Source organism: Nicotiana tomentosiformis, chromosome 1, assembly GCF_000390325.3.
Source record: "Nicotiana tomentosiformis chromosome 1, ASM39032v3, whole genome shotgun sequence".
Taxonomy (NCBI): domain Eukaryota; kingdom Viridiplantae; phylum Streptophyta; class Magnoliopsida; order Solanales; family Solanaceae; genus Nicotiana; species Nicotiana tomentosiformis.
Genome location: NC_090812.1, coordinates 127607269 through 127628106, shown reverse-complemented (window position 1 = coordinate 127628106; position 20838 = coordinate 127607269). Strand labels below are relative to the sequence as shown.

Sequence of the window (20838 nt, the reverse complement as noted above, 5' to 3'; positions counted from 1 at the left end):
TTTTTCTTAGATTTTAATCCCTCAAGAAACCTGTCGCTGATATCCATCGTCTGGAAAAATTGAAAATTTTAAAAAATTTATGTTTTTTTTCAATTTTCTATCTCCAACTACTACAACTAACACATATATATACATACACACATACAAATATCCCCCACCCCACGCTTTAAGTTATGGAATGTCTCCATGACACACAATTAAAAGCATAAGGTAAAAGAAACTTCCCTCAACATCTAGTCGGGGTCTGAATCAAAGTCGGACTTCATTCCTCGCGCCCGAACTAATGCACACATCCATATAGACAACTTCTTCTCAGCCTTTTTGGGGTACACCCCACACTTATCTTTATCGCTCACTGCAGCCTTCTCTTTCGAGCCCTTCACTTTCCACTCAGCACTTGTAACTATTTTTTCTTTTTGCACCCCCTTTTCTACATCCATCTTGAAAGTCAGAGTCTCCTCACCCACTCTAAGCATGAGTTTTTTCTTATATATATATATATATAATATCTCTCTTCCCGTTGCTAAGAATGGTCTTCCTAGTATGAGGAGAACCTCCTTGTTTTCCTGCATATTCACCACTATAAAATCCACCCGAAATACGAACTTATCCACCCGAACGAACACATCTTCCACTATCCCCTCGGGAATTAAAGTCGTTTGGTCTGCCAGCTGCAATGATATTGGTATAGACCTTATCTCTCCAATCTCCTTCTCCAGTTTCCTGTAAATAGATAGAGGCATTAAATTAATTGAGCCACCAGAATCACATAAATACTTATCAAAATTTATAGTTCCTAATGAGCAAGGTATAGTAAAACTCCCTGGATCTCCACACTTTTGTGGGAGTTTATTTTGCAATATCGCACTGCAATGCTCTGTGAGCTTGATCACTGAAGTCTCCTCTATTTTCCTCTTCTTTGTAAGGATCTCTTTCAAGAACCTAGCATAAGAAGGCATTTGTGAGATCACTTCTGTGAATGGCAAGTTTACATGAACTTGTTTCAGCACATCCAGAAATCTCTCAGACTGCTTGTCCATCTTTTCTCTACATAGCCTTTGAGGGAAAGGTAGCGCAGGCATATGCTTCCTCTCCTCATGTTCCTCCTTTCTCGATTTTTCTTCCTTCTTCTTTTTCTCAACTTTCATCAGGACTTTCTTCTTCTTGTCATCATTACTTTTCAGCTGCTCCCCACTTTCTTTTTCAAGTTTCACATCTTTTTGGATCGGGGTGGGGTCTTTCAACACTTGCCCACTTCTCAAGGTTACAGCATTCACTGTTTCTTTGGGATTTTTTTCAGTATCAGCATGGAGAGTTCCTGGAACCCTCTCAGATAATATTGTTGCAATCTGTCCCACTTGCTTCTCTAAATTTTGAATTGTTGCCCCTTGTACTTCAAATCTTTCGTCAGTTTTCACAATGAAGGCCTTCATGAGATCTTCTAAACCAGGTTGATTACGCTGTTGAGGCTCAAACTGCTGCCTCGGCTAATTCATAAAACCAGGAGCTCCTTGTCCTTAGAATCTAGGGTTGTTTTGTTGCCATGCATTTGCAGTTGTCACGACCCCAAAACCACTAGTCGTGATAGCACCTAACCCAACCCGCTAGGTAAGCTAATTAACCATTAACCAATACCAATAACAATTAATAAAGCAATTAAGTAAGACATTATTTGAATCAGATACATTCCCCAAGAACTGGTAGTACAAATCATGAGCTTCTAAGAATAGAATTTTCAAAGCTGAAATTAAATAAATACATCTTCTGTTTGAAAAGTACATAAATGGGGTTTTACAGATCTAAAGCTACCACGAACAAGAGGCAGTTATAACTGGGACGCAGGTACATCTTCAATCCAGCTCCCATCGAACACAGCAACATCAGCAGCCAACATCTGCATGCAAGGTGCAGAAGTGTAGTATGAGTATAACCTACCCCATGTACTCAATAAGTAACAAACCTAACCTTAGGTTGAAAGTAGTGACGAGCTAACAAAAAGGTCGGGTCCAACATCAATATTCCACAACAGTTCATAACAGCATAGTACAAGTAACAAAAGAGTATCTCAGAAATAAAAGGCTCAATTTGTTCATAGTTCGAGAAAAGTAGGCATTTATTTTAAGTATCTCAGTGAAAACCCAAATCTTTTACCGAAAAAGTCAAAATACGAGTAAGTTTGAAAACTGTGATTTTTCCCAAAATCCTTTCAACAATAAGTAAGATGTTTCATTTTCTGATAGCATGAGGAAAGTACTTCTCTATGCCTACATGTCAAGATACAGGTAAAATCATAAATGTCCCCACAACTGGGTAGCAGAAGGAAATGTACCTCTATGCATGTATCACAAGTACGTATGTCAAATGCAATGCATCTCGATGATGAGCTCATGTACTCACACTCTCAGACTACTCAATCTCACTGTCTCGCATTCTCTCTCACTATGCTCAGCACACTCAATCACTCAGTGTTGTACAATACCTGCTGCGGCGTGCAGCCGATCCATATTTATAGTCGACTACGCTCATTAGGGGAGTGCAGACTCCGAAAGGGCTCCTTTCAGCCCAAGCACTATAATTTGCACGGATAACTCACGTGCCATAATATCAATATCTGGAATCGCACGGACAACTCACGTGCTATAATATCAACATTTGGAATTGCACGGACAACTCATGTGCCGCACGGACAACTCATGTGCTATAATATCAACATCCTCACAAACAGGCCCCCGGTCTCACTCAGTCATCAATCTCTCCAATCTCACTCACGGGCTCACAATATCATGAAACTAGCCGGAGAACAATGATATGATGTATCAATAAATAACTGAGACTGAGATATGATATAAATGCATGATTATGACTGAGTACGAAATATCAACAAAATCAGTGAGATGATAGTAAGAAACGACCACTATGGGTCCAAACAATATCGGCATAATGTCTAAACATGATATCTAGCATGATTGACAGCTTAACTACTTTATTCCATGGTGAAAACATGGATATCAACAAAGTAGGACCACTATACAATGCCATGGAAGCAACAGAGTCCCAATTCACATGGTGCACGCCCACACGCCCGTCACCTAGCATGTGTGTCACCTCAATACCAATCACATAACATGCATTTTGGGGTTTCATACCCTCAGCACTAAGATTAGAAGAGTTACTTACCTCGAACAAGCCAATACCAATGCCGACCAAACCAAGCGATGCTCCAAAGATGCCATCCCACGCGTTTCGACCTCCGAAGGACTCGAAACTAACCAAAAATAACTTAAATACATCAAACAATGCTAAAGGAACCAATCCCGATCGAAAAGATCAAATCTTGAATCAAAAGCCCAAAATCATCCAAAAGCCCAACCCGAGCTTGTACCTCAGAACCCGACAAAATTTACAAAATTCAACAACCCATTCAATTACGAGTTCAACCATACTAGTTTCACTCAAATCCGACACCAATTCGATGTTCAAAACTCTAAAATTCATATTATGAAACTTTAGGCCAAAACCCCCAATTTCCTCTTTAAAATTCACAGTCCAATTACCAAAAACGAAGGTACATTCATGAAATATAACCAAAACCGAGTAGAGAACACTTACCCCAATCCTTGTGATGCAAATTGCTCCAACAATCGCCTCAATCTGAGTCCCACATCTAAATATATGAAGAAAGAACCAAAACCACCATTTATAGCTTCTGCCAGCATTTTCGCACCCGGCACGTTAGCCGCTTCTGCGACATAACCTCCGCTTCTGCAGAATCAGCTGAGGACTCGACCCTGGCACCTGCGGACAACATATCTGCTTCTGCGACATCGCAGGTGCTAGCCACCATCCGCACCTGCGAAATACCCTGCTCATGTGCTTTATCACCTCGCACCTGCGCATCCGCATATGCACCCAAATCTCCGTTTCTGCGATCTTCCTCACCCAGCACTATTTCCGCTCCTGTGACCCCTTCGTCGCTTTTGCGACCATCGCACCTGTGCAAACCAGCCGCAGGTGCGGTCACACCAGAACTAGCAATAGCTACATGAAGTAAAATGATCTGAACCTCGCCCAAAACTCATCTGAGCCACTCGGGACCCCGTCCGAATATACCAACAAGTCCAATAACATAACACGGACCTACTCGAGGCCTCAAATCATGCATAACAACATCGAAACGACGAATCGCACCTCAAATCGAAATCTATGAACTTTGAACTTTCAAATTCAATAACTCGTGCCAAAACATAGCAAATCAATCCAGAATGACTTCAAATTTTGCTCATAAGTCCCAAATAACATAACGAAGCTATTCTAATTTCAGGAATTGGAATCCAACCCCGATATCAAAAAGTTCACTCCCGGTCAAACTTTCCAAAATTTCAACTTTCGCCATTTCGAGCCAAATTCAACCACAGACCTCCAAATCACAATCCGAACGTGCTCCTAAGTCCAAAATCACCCAACAAAGCTAACAGAACCATCAAAATTCCAATCCGAGGTCAAATGCTAAAAGTTAAACTTGGTAAACTCTTCCAAATTTAAAGCTCCCTAGTTGAGAATCATTCTTCCAAATCAGTCCCGAATAACCTGAAAACCAAAATCGGCTATTCACACAAATCAAAATATATCATACGGAGCTACTCACGCCCGTAAGCTACCGAGCGAAGTGCAAATGCTCAAAACAACCGGTCGGGTCGTTTCATTCTCCCCCACTTAAACATACGTTCGTCCTCGAACGTGTCCATAGTTGTTCTCAAAGCCATCAAACCGCCGTATAACCTTGCCATGCACATACCCGGGGGTGATCGCACGTCACCCTATCCCATACAGGTCCAATAACACAACATAACAGAAATTTCTCAATTCAACCTAGCCCACAAGCCTTAGAATCTAATTTCCAGCATCCAAAATTTCTTATAGATCTGAATCCAGCAACCTACACACTGTATAATTCTGAACAAGCTGTACCAAAAGCCGTAACCATAACTCAAATACCACATAGCTCAAATGCTCGAAGCAATGATTTCTAATCACAGCAGCTGCTCAAAACCACCCAATACCGGTAATAAACCTCATACCAAACAAGACTCCATTCTAAAACCTTCGTACACTACCGATGATGAAAGAAACATGCAGAAACTCGTAACCATTCATTAGATCCACCAGTCATGGAGCTCCCTCTCCTTTGACAAGAACCATAGCAAATTTCTGAGCCGACTTTCGATATTATCCTTCCAAATATACCACAATCAAATCTGATAGCATCCATCTTAGATCCGACGACTTCATCTTATCAAATACCAGCTACTCTACTAACATGCCACACCAATACTATCTAAAGCCACAACTCGTGCAATCTGTGCACCAATAAGCAACATTTCAGATGTACTCAATCACGAAAATGACTCAAATAAGAGAACCGTCCCGCAAGCTCGACGGGTACCACCCCGACGCAATGCTAAGAACCCATCACACACCGTAGAACCATAACACACGAATCTAACACCAAGGATCATATCTCAACATAACTCTGCCGCAATGCGCGACCCCATCCAAACACTGATCCATATGAAATACCTCTACCACTATGCTCAAAATCAATAACCACGCGCAATCTGACATCAAGTACCCAAGGTGCATTACCATAACCACGGAGAAGCAGATGACACAATGCCACACAAAACTCGAAAGAACATAACCAATACGCCCTCAATCATGCAATACCCAACTACTCATCTCGCTCAAATTATGCTATAAGACCACAATAGAACCGCACCATGTGTGCCTAAAACCAACGAATCATAACTCCTTGTAGCATAGAAGAGTAACTCACCAAACATATCAGAACACAAATAAGATCAACAACAACCGAATGGCACATCCCTCAATAATAGCAGTATGGAGCCAACCAATCCGGCTCGGTGTAGAATACACATCCTAATTGGGCCTACCAATGGATTCCCAAATCAACTCCGGGCACCCATGCATGGATAAATAACCCTCCGAAAGCTCACAATGACTTAATCATAACACATACTATCATCTGGCTAGCTTCGGCCATGACTTCACAGTCCACAACCATGAAACAGTCTGCTCCTGAGAACTTCCAGTCTCCAAATCCATAGAACACACGAATCACCATTTCTGATTCTATCTCCACCGCCCAAATGTCTACACATCTCTCATACACGATCATCCCACGAGGAATACTTCTAAAATTTTTCTATGCCATATAGCAAAATTTGAATATCAGCAGTCGATCAACCAGAAGAGTGCCGCAGTACCAATGAAGTATCCATAAATCAAAACACATTGCCCCTTCTAAAATGTATACTCTCATCAGGCCATACCGATTAGTAATATCATTTACCTAGTCATCTGAAACCGTCCATGCTGCCTACGAATTTATATCATTCTCTTCCAAACTAACCTGTGAGGGCACATGCAAATATCAATCCCACACAACACACCGCATCATTATCAACTCTGAGTCACAAGCAGAATACATACCCGATCGGTCAAAAACCTTCCATTTGATCTCATCACGGAGAAAATCCCAATACGCAATATTTCCTCACGCCGGTAGGAAATATACTCCTCAAACCATGGTAAAACACATTAAGAACTCCCCATTTGACACAACCAAGCTATCAAAACTGAATCTCTCTAACTTACCCAGCCACGCAGGTCGCCAGAACCCAAGAGCATTGCCACGAAACACCTGTGGAGACTAGCCACATCATAAGTACCCAAAGAACCGATTATATCCATTACTGTGCTGATCCAACCTACTACAACGCTGTCCTATTTCTCCAAGCCCCTTCCAATTGCATTCAAATTGATACTTCTCCTTGCTGGAACACCACGATCCTTAACCAAAATTCACCACACAAGAGACCCTAGTATAAAACCACAAAGCCCTAAGCCCCATAAGTTGTTGACTTCCCTCTTAAGCACCCGAAAGCGCCACAACCGCGGCACCCACTCTAAAGAGACCTTATGTGAACCTAAAACTGTTTCCTTCACCTTCTTGACGCAGAAATGCATAATTTACAATGGTATAAAAATGACACAAGTCTCGACACCATCCGATGTAAATCTCAATTTTCTAGCCAAATACAGATCTTGAAAATTCCAAACCGCTACATATAAATCTTGAATCCATTAGAACTATTCTCGAGATTCATCCACTCTACCCAAATCTCAATTGAACCGACCAAACGGACCGAACGACATGTGCCCCATTAGTACACCAACACCCAAGGGAGTAGCCCACACTCTTAAGCAATCGAGCAAATTCCTACTCCATGTACACTACATCCTTCGCAAATAACCACTCAATTATTTTATGATTCCCATATACCCATAGAGTGCAATACAACCTGCATCCAGAAATTCCTCTACCCGAGTCATCCTCGATCTCGACCTCTGCAAGTCATAACTGATTCACCAGTATACCTCGAACCGAAACCAATACAACACACAAATGTGCAATCAACTCGTCGATAGCAGACTCCCCCACTTGGCTCAAAGCCATAGAACAAAATAGTCGATAACATCACGACACCCATACTCTATTACTGCCAGAATTCCACACTAAAATTCAACTAAATCCTTCGTAAGCTCATGTAACACAAACCATATAATACCGAAAATCGTCTACAAATCTCGAATTCATCCTCGTGATAGTCAGGTCAACTGTTACAACCGATCCAAACTCAAATCGCACAAATATACCCAACTGGTAGAAAAGAACGCCTCTACACAACATTATAAAAAAAATCACACATCCGTAGATTACCTCGAATGTTATAACTCACCTGCTCAACCTCAAACTGACATCTCTTTATACCCTTTCACAGCCACAACTACTAAGCAATCACTTAATCTTCTCGATTCCGAACTCATTAACAAAACAAGAGAATCTACTTCACCCCACGACTAAACAACATGAGAGATCCCACAACACACCCATAACTCGAGACCATACGCCATATCAAGACAGAAATCAAATACCCAATAGTCTTTGCTACCTCTCAAGTAAACTCTTCTCGTCACATTCGAAAAATCCGAACACATCTTGCAGTCACATCATACTCACCACATAGCCATTTCACCGCTCATCGAGCCAAATATTTCACTCGTAGGGGCATTACCGGACATATGAGTCCAAATATACAAGTTACCACTGAAGCTACCGAGCTTAAGTTGTGGTCTAACCATGGCCTCAAGTCCTCCAGACTGGCCCATCACCAAAACATCGAATACACATCTCGAACCTCGTTCATAGAATCACAATCCACCGATGCACAACTGATACCGGGCGCTCACATGCGCATACGAATGCGTGGAAGGAATTCAAAGAGTTACGCTTCAAGCTGAATCAATGCCGCACGATCAAGAAAGAAAGATGGGAAGTATATCCTAAATGTCATGTAGCCTCTCGAAGATAGGTATGGACGTCATCATACCGATCCGCAAGACTCTACTAGACACTTGCTCATGACTTGTAGAACCTATGAACCTAGAGCTCTGATACCAACTTATCACAACCCCAAAACCACTAGTCATGATGGCACCTAACCCAATCCGCTATGTAAGCCCATTAACCACTAACCAATTCCAATAACAATTAATAAAGCAATTAAGTAAGAAATTATCTAAATTTGATACATTCCCCAAGAACTGGTAGTACAAATCATGAGCTTCTAAGAATAGAATTTACAAAGCTGAAATTAAATAAGTATATCGTCTGTTTGAAAAGTATATAAATGGGGTTTTACAGATCTAAAGCTACCACGAACAAGAGGCAGCTATAACTGGGATGCAGGTACATCTTCAATCCAGCTCCCATCAAACACAGCAACATCAGCAGCCAACATCTGCACGCAAGGTGCAAAAGTGTAGTATGAGTACAACCTATCCCATGTACTCAATAAGTAACAAACCTAACCATAGGTTGAAAGTAGTGACGAGCTAACAAAAAGGTCGGGTCCAACACCAATATTCCACAACAGTTCATAACAGCATAGTACAAGTAACAAAAGAGTATCTCAGAAATAAAAGGCTCAATTTGTTCATAGTTCGAGAAAAGTAGGCATTTATTTTAAGTATCTCAGTGAAAACCCAAATCTTTTACCGAAAAAGTCAAAATACGAGTAAGTTTGAAAACTGTGATTTTTTCCAAAATCCTTTTAACAATAAGTAAGATGTTTCATTTTCTGATAGCATGAGGAAAGTACTTCTCTATGCCTACATGTCAAGATACAGGTAAGATCATAAATGTCCCCACAACTGGGTAGCAGAAGGAAATATACCTCTATGCATGTATCACAAGTACGTATGTCAAATACAATGCATCTCGATGATGAGCTCGTGTACTCACACTCTCAGAGTACTCAATCTCACTGTCTCGCATTCTCTCTCACTATGCTCAGCACACTCAATCACTCAGCGTTGTACAATACCTGCTGCGACGTGCAGCCGATCCATATTTATAGTCGACTATGTAGACTCCGGAGGGGCTTCTTTCAGCCCAAGCACTATAATTTGCACGGACAACTCATGTGTTGCACGGACAACTCACGTGCCATAATATCAATATCTCGAATCGCACGGATAATGACTGAGTATAAATGCATTCTCTCTCACTATAAATGCATGATTATGACTGAGTATAAAATATCAATGAAATTAGTGAGATGACAGTAAAAAACGACCACTATGGGTCCAAACAATATCGGCATAATGCCTAAACATGATATCTAGCATGATTGACAGCTTAACTACTTTATCACATGGTGAAAATACGGATATCAACAAAGTAGGACCACTATACAGTGCCATGGAAGAAACAGAGTCCCATTCACATGGTGCACGCCCACACGCCTGTCACCTAGCATTTGCTTCACCTCAATACCAATCACATAACATGCATTTTGGGGTTTCATACCCTCAGCACTAAGATTAGAAGAGTTACTTACCTCGAACAAACCAATACCAATGCCGAGCAAGCCAAGCGATGCTCCAAAGATGCCATCCCGCACGTTCCGACCTCTGAACGGCTCGAAATTTACCAAAAATAACTTAAATACATCAAACAATGCTAAAGGAACCAATCCCGATCGAAAAGATCAAATCTTGAATCAAAAGCCCAAAATCGTCCAAAAGCCCAACCCGGGCCCGCACATCAGAACCTGACAAAATTTACTAAATTCAACAACCCATTCAATTTACGAGTCCAACCATACTAGTTTCACTCAATTCCGACTCCAATTCAATGTTCAAAACTCAAAAATTCATATTATGAAACTTTAGGCCAAAACCCCAAATTTCCTCTTTAAAATTCACAATCCAATTACCAAAAACGAAGGTAGATTTATGAAATATAACCAAAACCGAGTAGAGAACACTTACCCCAATCCTTGTGATGAAAATTGCTCCAACAATCGCCTCAATCCGAGTCCCACATCTAAAAATATGAAGAAAGAACCAAAACCTCGATTTATAGCTTCTGGCAGCATTTTCGCACCTGCGGCATGTTAGTCGTTTCTGCGGCGTCACTTCTGCGACATAACCTCCGCTTCTACGAAATCAGCTGAGGACTCGACCCTCGCACCAGCGGACAACATATCCACTTCTGCGACATCGCAGGTGCGAGCCACCATCCGCACATGCGAAATACCTCGCTCCTGCGCTCCATCACCTCGCACATGCGCATCCGCATATGCGCCCAAATCTCTGCTTCTACGGCCTTCCTCACCCAGCACTATTTCGCTCCTGCGACCCCTTCGTCGCTTCTGTGACCATCATATTTCCATGGTGAAAACAAGGATATCAACAAAGTAGGACCACTATACAGTGCCATGGAAGCAACAGAGTCCCAATTCACATGGTGCAACAGAGTCCCAATTTAATGAAGCTATTCCTATTTCCAGCATCGGAATCCGACCCCGATATCAAAAAGTTCACTCGCGGTCTTACTTTCCAAAATTTTAACTTTCGCCATTTCGAGCCAAATTCAACCACGGACCTCCAAATTACAATCCGGATGCGCTCCTAAGTCCAAAATCACCCAACGGGGCTAACGGAACCCTCAAAATTCCAATCCGAGGTCAAACCCTAGTTGAGATTCATTCTTCCAAATCAGTCATGAATAACCTGAAAGCCAAAATCGACGATTCACACAAATCAAAATACATCATACGGAGCTACTCACACCCGTAAGCTACCAAGCGATGTGCAAATGCTCAAAACGACCGATCGGGTCGTTATAGCAGTACCCCGAAATGAACTCCATGAAAAACCAGGGTGCTTCTGACCCATTGCATTAAAGTTATAGTTCTCCACAGCATTCACTTCCTCAATTAAGGCTTGACACCCATGAGTAGGGTGTCCTCTTCCACATATATCACAAACTGTATGAGGCTCACTTTGTACCGTGGCTAAGGTCAGCTTCTGCATTGCTTTAGCCATAGAATCAAGATATACCTGCACGGATGTATTAGCATCAACTTGGTGAACACCAGTTGATCTTCTTCTTTCAGCACTCTCAGAGGGCCACTGATTTGCATCTTCAGATAACCCATCAAGAATTGTAACTATCTCTTCTGGAGTCTTCTTCATCAAAGGGACTTCACCTGAATTGCTCAATGTTCTACGCGAGGCTGGTGTCAATCCATCCCAAAAGTCCTGGAGTTGCATCCAGAGTTCAATTCTACTATGTTGACACTTTCAAACAATCTCCTTAAACCTCTCCCATGCTTCAAAAATAGTTTTAGTCTCTTTCTGGCAGAAGTTATGGATTTCTCTTCTAGTCTTGCCTGTCTTAGCTGAGGAGAAATATTTATCAAGGAATTTTCTGGTCATCTCCTCCCATGTTCTGATCGATCCCATGGGCAAGCTTTGAAGCCACTGTTTTGCATCATCTTTAAGTGAAAGGGGAATGCCTTTAAGTACACTGTATCTTGTGACACCCCATTGTATTGAAAGGTATTCATAATCTCCTCGAAGTCCATTAGATGTGTATTTGGATCTTTTTTTGGCTTCCCTCTGAAGACACAACAATTCTGAAGGGTTTGAATCAACCCTTGCTTCAACTCAAAATTGTTTGCTGCAATTGGAGGTGGTCTAACACTTAACAATACTTGATTGTAGACCGGTCTAGCATAATCGCCAAGTGATCTTCGAGGCCCGCGAGCTATATTTCCGAACTGGTCTACAGCCAAGGGTTGATTTTGAGCAATTCTCCGACCCCTCTGTTCTTCATAGATAATCAGTGCATCTCTAATAGCTGCTTTATCAGCATCCCGTGCAGCTTGTTCGCGTCGTTGGACTGCTTCTCTCACAGCCAGATCTACATTATCATCACCGTTTCCAGCCATAGTTTCTTTGGTTGAGGATTGCCCAACCTTTTCTACCATCTCGGTGAGATTTATTTTCTTCCTCAGTTGTCGCAGTTGTTTTTCTATCTCGGTCTCGTATGGTAGCATTTCTTTCGCAGAAGCTCTAGTCATGCACCAATCTGAACCTGTAACATGCGCACAGTCAAATAACACCAAACGTAAAAAAAATACAAATAAAAAGAATAAATTCCTGAATTAGCACTACAAACTATTTCAAACACTATTGATTGCCAATCCTCAGCAACGGCGCCAAAAATTGATGAGCGCAAAACACACACTTAAATTCTACTCGCTAATCAAATATAGTATAGTATAATATCGTATCTACAGGGATTGAATTTAAACAGCATTCTCGTAGTTTCTAGCTTGATTGCTATCAAAGATGATCAACAGTTGAGATTTATGAGATGTCTAACTAAACCGAATAACCGAAACCAAAATAAAAATATTTTCGGTTCGATCAATTTTTTCGGTTCGGACCGAAATATGCCCATCCCTATTCTTTATCACACATTGCTCTTTATATATTGCACTTCAACATTAATAGACTTCATTCTTTCGAGACTCCACCTCATCCTCTAAACCACGACTATGATATATCATTCAAATAGTATAAAAAGAAAGATTTAAGTAGTAAACACTAATGATATTAAAAAAACAATTACACTACTAATTCAAGTTAACATGTTATAATAGCTTATTATTTTATTTTTTGGAATAGTATATCAAACTTGTAATGAAGATTATCTATTATTAAATTTTGATTTTACCTAAAAACACAAGATGATCGATTATAGGAAGAGGAAAAAAAAGACTGGAGATTGAATTCAAAATGGGTACAAATCAAAGAAAAAGAATATTGGGAACCAAATTGACAAATAGTATTCCTTAGCAGCCCCTACGCCCAGTCCCACGCTGTCGTGGCGTGGGGTAGTCCCTTTTAATGTGGTATTTAGTTTTTATGTAGTATTTTTAATGTTGAGCAAAAATAGCTATTATTTTATTAAAATTAATACAAAAAAATAGTTTTATCCTTTTTTTCATTAGTGTTGTGTAAATATTAAGAACATAATTTCCTTAACTTCATAAGTGTTGTGTAAATATTAAGGACATTTTGTCCTTAATTTTTACACAGCACTCATGAAGTTAATGTCATGATATCCTAAAATTTAACAATAGAATGTGCAAATACAGGACACTTTGTCCTTAATATTTATACAATACTCATGAAGTTAAGGACACCGTGTCCTTAATATTTACACAACACTCATGAAGTTAAGGACACTTTGTCCTTAACATTTATACTGCACATATGAAGTTAAAGACATGATATCCTAAAGTTTAACAACAGAAGGAGCAAATACAGAACACTTTGTCCTTAATATTTACACAGCACTCATGAAGTTAAGGACACCATGTCCTTAACATTTACATTGCACATATAAAGTTAAGGACAAGATTCCCTAAAGTTTAAAACAGAAGGTGCTAATTCAGGACACTTTATCCTTAATATTTACATATCACTCATGAAGTTAAGGACACCATATCTAGCACAGGGGTATTTTCATCCAGACGGATAAAAATTTATTAAGATATGATTAAAGAATAAATATATTTTAAACAGTCACCTAAGAGTAAATACAATTTAATTAGTGGCTAACTGCCTACTTCCCCGCGCTGTCGCCAGAATTTGTCCAATTTCACTCCCTTCTCCTTTCCCTCTCTAAATATCTCTGTTTTAAAAGGCGTTTATGGGGCGAGCCCCGGGGTGAGGCGTACCAAAAATGCCCCGGGGCGATGGTGTGGGGCGAAAGTCTCAAGAGGCGTACGCCCCGCAATTTGGGGCGTACGCCCAGGCGTTCGGGGCGTACATCCGGGCGTTCGGGGCGCGTTTTTAGTAAGGAGTAAGCCCTAGAGACTTTTTCAAATTAAAACAAAAATTGTTGAATTAGTCCTTTATATAATACCCAAATTCTCAAAAGCCAGTTTGATAATTACTCAAAAGGTTTTAAAAGGAACTCAAAAGTAAAGACCTTTTTTATTGATTTAAGCCCTAATTCATAGTTTTCCCAAATTTTTATCTTGTCCGCTAGTCTGCTAATGTCTCTCAAAAGCAACGAATTTTTAATTTTTTTTACAAATACAAAGAGAACTACATTTTTCTTCATAGCAGCAAATTCAAAGTTCAAATTGCAGGTTAATCATCTTTTTTGTTCCTCCATATAGAAAACTTTATTCTTTTAGACTCAAATTACTTGTGCTTGTAAGTAACGTATAATAGATTGTTTTGATTAGTTTTTTGTGAGAATGGAGTATATATAATAGATTGTTTTGATTAGTTTTTTGTGGGGATGGAGCACACATATATATAGTTTTCTTCAATTTTTATGTAATTTTACCTGTTTATAAATATTAACTGTCATTATATTATTTTATAAAATATTAAAAATTAAATACCTATGGGGCTTACGTCCCGCCGAGACATATGTAAAACGTTTCGCATTACGCCCACGCCTTTTAAAACACTGCTAAATATCTTAAAAGAAACTGAAAAGAATAGAAAAGTAAAAAAAGAAAATTCAGAAAACAGATCATTTCGTTCACGAAACACCGAGCAACCAAACCAAACAAGAAACAGAAAACTAGAACTAGGGTTCCCAAATTCTCTCCCGGTATTTTCCATTTCCCTCTTTTTTCCGTGAAAATCTTTTTAACTTTCCCGGGAATAATTGAGCTCCGTTTTCTCAGCTTCAGTTCCTTTTTCTATTTCCAATTCCAGGTTCCCTAAATTTACTCTCCCTTCTCTTTAATTACGGTAATTTTTCTAACTCTGATTTAATTTGATTTTCAATCATTTTCTTTTTTACAGGATTTCGTATTTGAGGGAAAAGGGCAAATCGTACACATTTATATATTTGGAAGGGAGGGATTTTCGTGATATTTTTCGTTGTACAAATTTTTGGGATATTTCCCGATTTAGGGTTTAAAGGAGTTTTTATTGGATGTGTGTTAGTCTATGGATTCTGAAAATGCGACCCCGTCAACCAGTGAGGTCAAATGTTGTGAATGCGAGTGTAATTGTTCTATAACAAACGGGTCCTTTTCGGGGACTTGGATTCGGACAGTGAAGCGAAAATTGGACGAATATGATGAAATTGAGAAGAAATTTGTAATCCCGGGTTTGATTTTGCCTCAAACAGCTCGTATAGAAATGGAGAACGAGTGTGTTGCTCTTAGGGAAATGGTTGGTAGCCAACAGGAGACGATTCAAGAATTGAGTGTCGAGTTGGAGGAAGAGAGGAATGCGGCTTCCTCCGCTGCTAACGAAGCCATGTCGATGATCTTGAGGTTGCAAAGGGAAAAGGCCGAGTCACAAATGGAGTTTAGGCAGTTCAAGATGTTCACGGAGGAGAAAATGGCGCATAATCAGCAGGAGATAATGGCGTTGGAGGATTTGTTGTATAAGAGGGAGGAGACGATCCAGTCGTTGACTTGTGAGGTGCAAATGTATAAGCATAGGATGTTGAGTTATGGGCTCTTGGAGTCTGAGGTTGAGGATGATGGTGAGAAAGAGAAGGTTCGTTATGGCCGAAATGATAGTGTCAGTGAGGGCATCGATGAGCGTTTTGAAATTTCTTTGTATGATTACCCTCCCTTGAAATGCACTATTAATGAGAACCAAGTGTACACAGAGGTGGATAATGAGGTTGTGGACGTTGAGAAATATGCATTCGGAGAGACCCCACGATCATGTGATCAATTGCGAGATTTGGATCAGAGGATCAATCAGTTAGAATTGATGCCAAGTAGTCAGACTGATGGGGAAGTATTTAATAACGATGTCCTTGAAAAAGCAATAGTCGCTCAATTCCCTCCTGTAACAAATAAAGAAATAAGCTCTGATTTTATCTCAAGTTCTCCGAAGTTCGGTGGAAGTGTTAGAAAAGCAGAAAATTCGCAAACAGAGGAGTATGCGAACTTTAGGAAGGTGGACGAGTCATCTGAAGTTGGAGGTGAAATGAACGACAGAGTGTATACAATTGACTCTATACATCAGGGTTCTGGATATAATGGTACCTCAGAGCCCAAGGCTTCTGCAGGAATAGGTGATGGGCATACCCCAAGAAATTCGCTGAATCATACTGATTTTGGAGATCCTGAGGTCACGAAGCTGTACCTTAGGCTGCAGGCCCTCGAGGCTGATCGGGAATCAATGAGGCAGGCTATCGTTTCTATGCGGACTGATAAAGCACAGCTGATATTGCTTAAAGAAATTGCTCAGCAGTTGTGCAAAGAAATGTCTCCAGCAAGGAGGACGCCTGTGAGGAAGACATCTGTAGTCACAAGCTTTTCATTCATTTCAATATTCAAGGTACCATGTTACTTGTGATTATTCATTTTTTGTGCTCAATAAATTCATTTTCACATATCAAAGTATGTGTTGCATATGATATGTGTCCTATGTTAAAACTTAAAAGCACTATTCTAGATGATTGCAAGCACAGTAGGAGCAACTGTTGTATCATGATACTTTGAAAAGTCTTTTCCTGATCATTTTCTGGAATAAAACTGTAATATCTTATGTTAAGCTGAAAGGAGGCCATATCATTGCCCCAAAGGCTTTACTCTAATGGTAAGAATGCAGTGTGTGATGTGTGGGTTATGTGTGCATCACGTGTTCGAACACTTCTGTAGACAAAAGTCTGGTATCTAAGTGAAGGGTAGAGAAGCAGGCCCATTATCCATCGAGTTCGTGCGTCACTGGCGCTCGGGATTTCTCTGTTATTAAAAAAAGGAAAGGAGGCCATTTCACTGATTACATCAACAATTTCAATTCGAACTATTATATTTGGAAGCTCATAAATTGTTATACGTGTGGAAGATGTTATTATTATTAAGGTGGCATATGTTTGATGCATATGATATCAGTAATGATGATTTCCTATCATGGTCTAAATAGGAAGGATACTGATTAGGTTCCTAGAAATGTTCGGGATCTCCATTTTCCTGTATGCTGAGCCAGTTTGCCAGACGTTACCTCTTCTTTTTTATCTTCCTTAGTTTCCATTGCTTTGAACCACTACATCTCAGCTATTTAGGTTACAGTCCCATGTTAACAGATATTTTTACCATAAGTCTTCTCACCTCACTTCATCTCAGTTTTACCAATTTTGTTTGCTATTTCTTACATGATAAAAAAAGAAAAAGAAATGCCAAAATATTGTCCCTGTATATGATGTTAAGCATTTTTAATGTATAATAGCCTAATTTACTTATTATTATGACATGGGCTACCAGGCTAGGAATACCAATCGATAAATTGTTATTTATCATACTCCGTATGTTTCATTTTACGCGACACTTTTATTGTAGTCTTTTCAAAAAAGAATGATAGCTTTCTCTGTATTGAAACTATTAAAAGTTAGCATTCTAATTTTACCCTTAATGACATGACTTGTTTGGACCTACTTATATAAAAGATCATTCTGTTACTAGGATAGAGAAAATGAAAAGACATGGAATTCTCACAACTCATTTAATTATATCGTAAGGACAATTTTTGATACTTTGCGTTTAATTAGCTTGTGTCAAAAGTCCAACAACAACAAATCCAGTGTATTCCCACAAGTGGGGTCTGGGGAGGGTAGTGTGTACGCAGACCTTACCCCTACCTTTAAAAGGCAAGGAGGTTGTTTCCGGTAGACCCTCGGCTTAGAGAAGATTAAGGGAAGGATCAATGACAAGCAAACCAATCGGAAAAACAGGCGAAAACACACAACTATCACTAGCTAGTACAGTTAAAACCGAAGCGAAGGCAACCACAAGTAATAACAAAAGTCCAAAAAGGCGAAAATACATAAAGACACTAAGTGGTGTACAAAAGCTACTGTAACAAAACAAAGACAAAGCTCCACTACCTAACCCTCTACCCTAATTCTCAACCTCCACACCTTCCTATCCATGGTCAAAAGTCCCTTTATTTCTTAAACTTTATATTCCGTGAAACACCTTCACATAAATGGGATGGAGGGAATACTTTGTTTTTGGCATATTTTAGCGAATGTTCACTCCTGTACTTCAATCAAGGACAGTTATCTTTTTCGGTTTACTGATGCTCTGACTATTCTCTGTGTCTTGCCATTTGGTTGTTTCCTACTGGGTGAGGCTTCGGAAGAGTGCAAACTCTCACAAAATTTGGTTATTCACCTATTCTGCAGTTTATGTGTGTAATAGGATGAGCCTTTCTGAACATAGAATATAACCACTATGCCTCAATCCCAACCCAAGCTAGTTAGAGTCGACTATCCGAATGGTTACTATTGATGTCACTCCCTTTAGGCCGTATTCAATATTGTGAGGGTTCATCATAAATAGATTAGTTTAACGTCGGCTTCAACCAGGGGCGGATTTATAGGCAAATACATGGGGCACGTGAACCCATGGTCTTTCCGTCAAAGTAGGTATTTTTTGTACATATGTTTTAGAATTGTTCTAATATTATCTGCTGGCACCCATGCTCCAAAGAGGCTAAATGGTGCACTTGGTTGAATGTTGAGTTATTTACCTAGAGGACCAAGGATCAAATCCCACTTAATATTTCCTTTTTTCTCCTTTTTTTAGTGGTGCACCCATATTATAAAAATCCTAGATCCGCCCCTGGCTTCAACCTACCGTAACTCTCCTCCTTTATCTAGTCTTGGGGCCGAAAATGTGAGCAAACTCACAGTGACAGTTTTCCAAGAAATAGAATGATGAGATAAATATTTTTCTGCTGAGCATGAACTGTGGGAAAATCTAGAGTTGGGTTGATAATATTCCTTGCATTACTTCCATTTGGCATGAGCTGGTGGGATATATTTTGGCTTTATTTGGTTGGTTAGAATTAGTGAGACTCATAGTTGGTCTATTTAAGAACCCTTTGGTTTATTTATTTGGATAAACTTTTTAACTTTTTGGAACGGAGATCAACCTCTAGAGCTTATGTTTAAGTAAGATATTGAGCCTATCCAAGAAGAGCTCAGTGCGAACACAAATTTTGAGCGGAACTACTTACCCCCTCCGCTGCTGGGGGGGCAGATGTATAATGTACTACTTCGATCCAGCAACTTGTTAGGAGTCCTCTATGAAATCTGCCGTCGAGATTACATTTGATCTCAATTTGAGATCACTGAGATAGATGCTTTATGACAGGCAGCTCTTTTATCGAACCTACTTGTTTGATCCATGTCGACTTGTATGTTTGACTCGCAGCTCGTCTCACTGGTTATTTTGGATGAGCATTGTGTTTTACTGATTCTAAGGAGAGTAAATGTTTTGGGTCAGAAGATCATAGCTAACCTGTGTACACTTTTGTATTCTATTTTTATTTCCGTGAACTTTGTTTATGCTTATCTTTCTTCTTTTTCTTTCTGTGCGGAATGGAGAAGGGTTTGAAAAGCTAATATTGCGCTTTGCTATTAAATTTTGCCACACTTTGCTCCCTACCCTCTAATTCCCCTTGGTTTGTTTTTGGCTCTCCTGTGTCATGCGTTCTGCTATATAATTGCTGATATAGTTTCTGTTTTATCCTGTTCAGTGGATAATATCCTTCGTCTTGTGGAGAAAGAAAGCTCGCCGATCCAAGTGAGTTGATCATTAGAAAGCTAGTACTACTATTTTATCTTATTGCTCATATTGTACTCTTTTGAAAGCAAAATCTGTTTCTAATTTTGCCTGCTAGAAGTTCCAGTTTGAGCTAGATAATTGGCACTGAAATCATCATGCTGCTTGTTTAGGTGCTTGTTTGGTTTGTCAGCCAACAATGCGGGCTTGCTAATGCTTTTAGACAAGGGACCTAGTGTTGGCCAATGGAGATGTCTTTCAAGTACGCAGGTGTAACACCAATCCCATTGGTCCACATCGACTTCCGAATCTCTTGTACTCATTGGCATGAATGCAGAATCGATTTTAGTCAAGATTAGTTGTTTTTGGATGTTCATTTTCCCTCGCCGTATATGCCTTGCTGCTGCTAATTTGAATACTGGATTACTTCGTGCAAGTTCTTTTCACTTGATTGTTGGAATTGAATGCATCTTGCTGAAACAGTCGGCACAATTATAGGTGTTCCTTACCCATATGGCTTTTAGATCTCCTGGTCTGTTGGAATTTCACTTTAGGTAGTTTACTTCTGTATATTGTAGATTTGTGAATATTTTTTTTGTAGGGTCTCAATCAGAAATGAATGCTTTGTTTTGTGATTGGGACATAGTTGATTGATTAATTCGAATATGAGTGCAATTTTTCCATTTGTTTTCCTAATTGAAGCGTGTTTCTTTTCATAGAATCTTGGCCAAGATTCTTATATTGGCCAAGATAGTTTAATAACGTGTAACTGCAAAACCTGAACAGGTAATCCTGTTACTGAAATTGTGGATAATTCTGGAAGGGAGAGAAG

General features: G+C 39.8%; 2 protein-coding genes, 1 long non-coding RNA gene and 1 other non-coding gene across 5 annotated transcripts; 3 read left to right on the top strand and 1 right to left on the bottom strand.

The window, feature by feature from the left end:
- Positions 1-233: 233 nt before the first annotated feature.
- On the bottom strand, positions 234-12383 carry LOC138909353 (uncharacterized). Its single transcript, XM_070200549.1, has 5 exons — positions 12147-12383; positions 11307-11691; positions 1686-1741; positions 838-1487; positions 234-723 (listed from the first exon to the last, which is right to left on the bottom strand). Exons 1-5 carry the CDS (start codon positions 12381-12383, stop codon positions 234-236), a joined length of 1818 nt encoding a protein of 605 aa, XP_070056650.1.
- On the top strand, positions 11714-11819 carry LOC117280547 (small nucleolar RNA R71). Its single transcript, XR_004511078.1, has one exon. It is a non-coding gene; the product is annotated as a small nucleolar RNA R71 (small nucleolar RNA).
- Positions 12384-14970: 2587 nt separating the features above from the next.
- Positions 14971-20689, top strand: LOC104112225 (myosin-binding protein 7-like). Of its 2 annotated transcripts, none has more exons than XM_033660268.2 (4): positions 14971-15183; positions 15274-16776; positions 19981-20027; positions 20200-20689. In XM_033660268.2, the coding sequence occupies exons 2-4, from the start codon at positions 15421-15423 to the stop codon at positions 20240-20242; spliced, it is 1446 nt and encodes a 481-aa protein (XP_033516159.1). In that variant the 5' UTR covers positions 14971-15183; positions 15274-15420; the 3' UTR covers positions 20243-20689. The 2 variants fall into 2 exon arrangements, with proteins under 2 accessions (XP_033516159.1, XP_009620380.1); XM_009622085.3 differs by having other exon boundaries at positions 14972-15183; positions 20180-20689.
- Positions 16783-19418, top strand: LOC138903383 (uncharacterized). Its single transcript, XR_011412527.1, has 2 exons — positions 16783-18783; positions 19054-19418. It is a non-coding gene; the product is annotated as an uncharacterized lncRNA (long non-coding RNA).
- Positions 20690-20838: the final 149 nt, after the last annotated feature.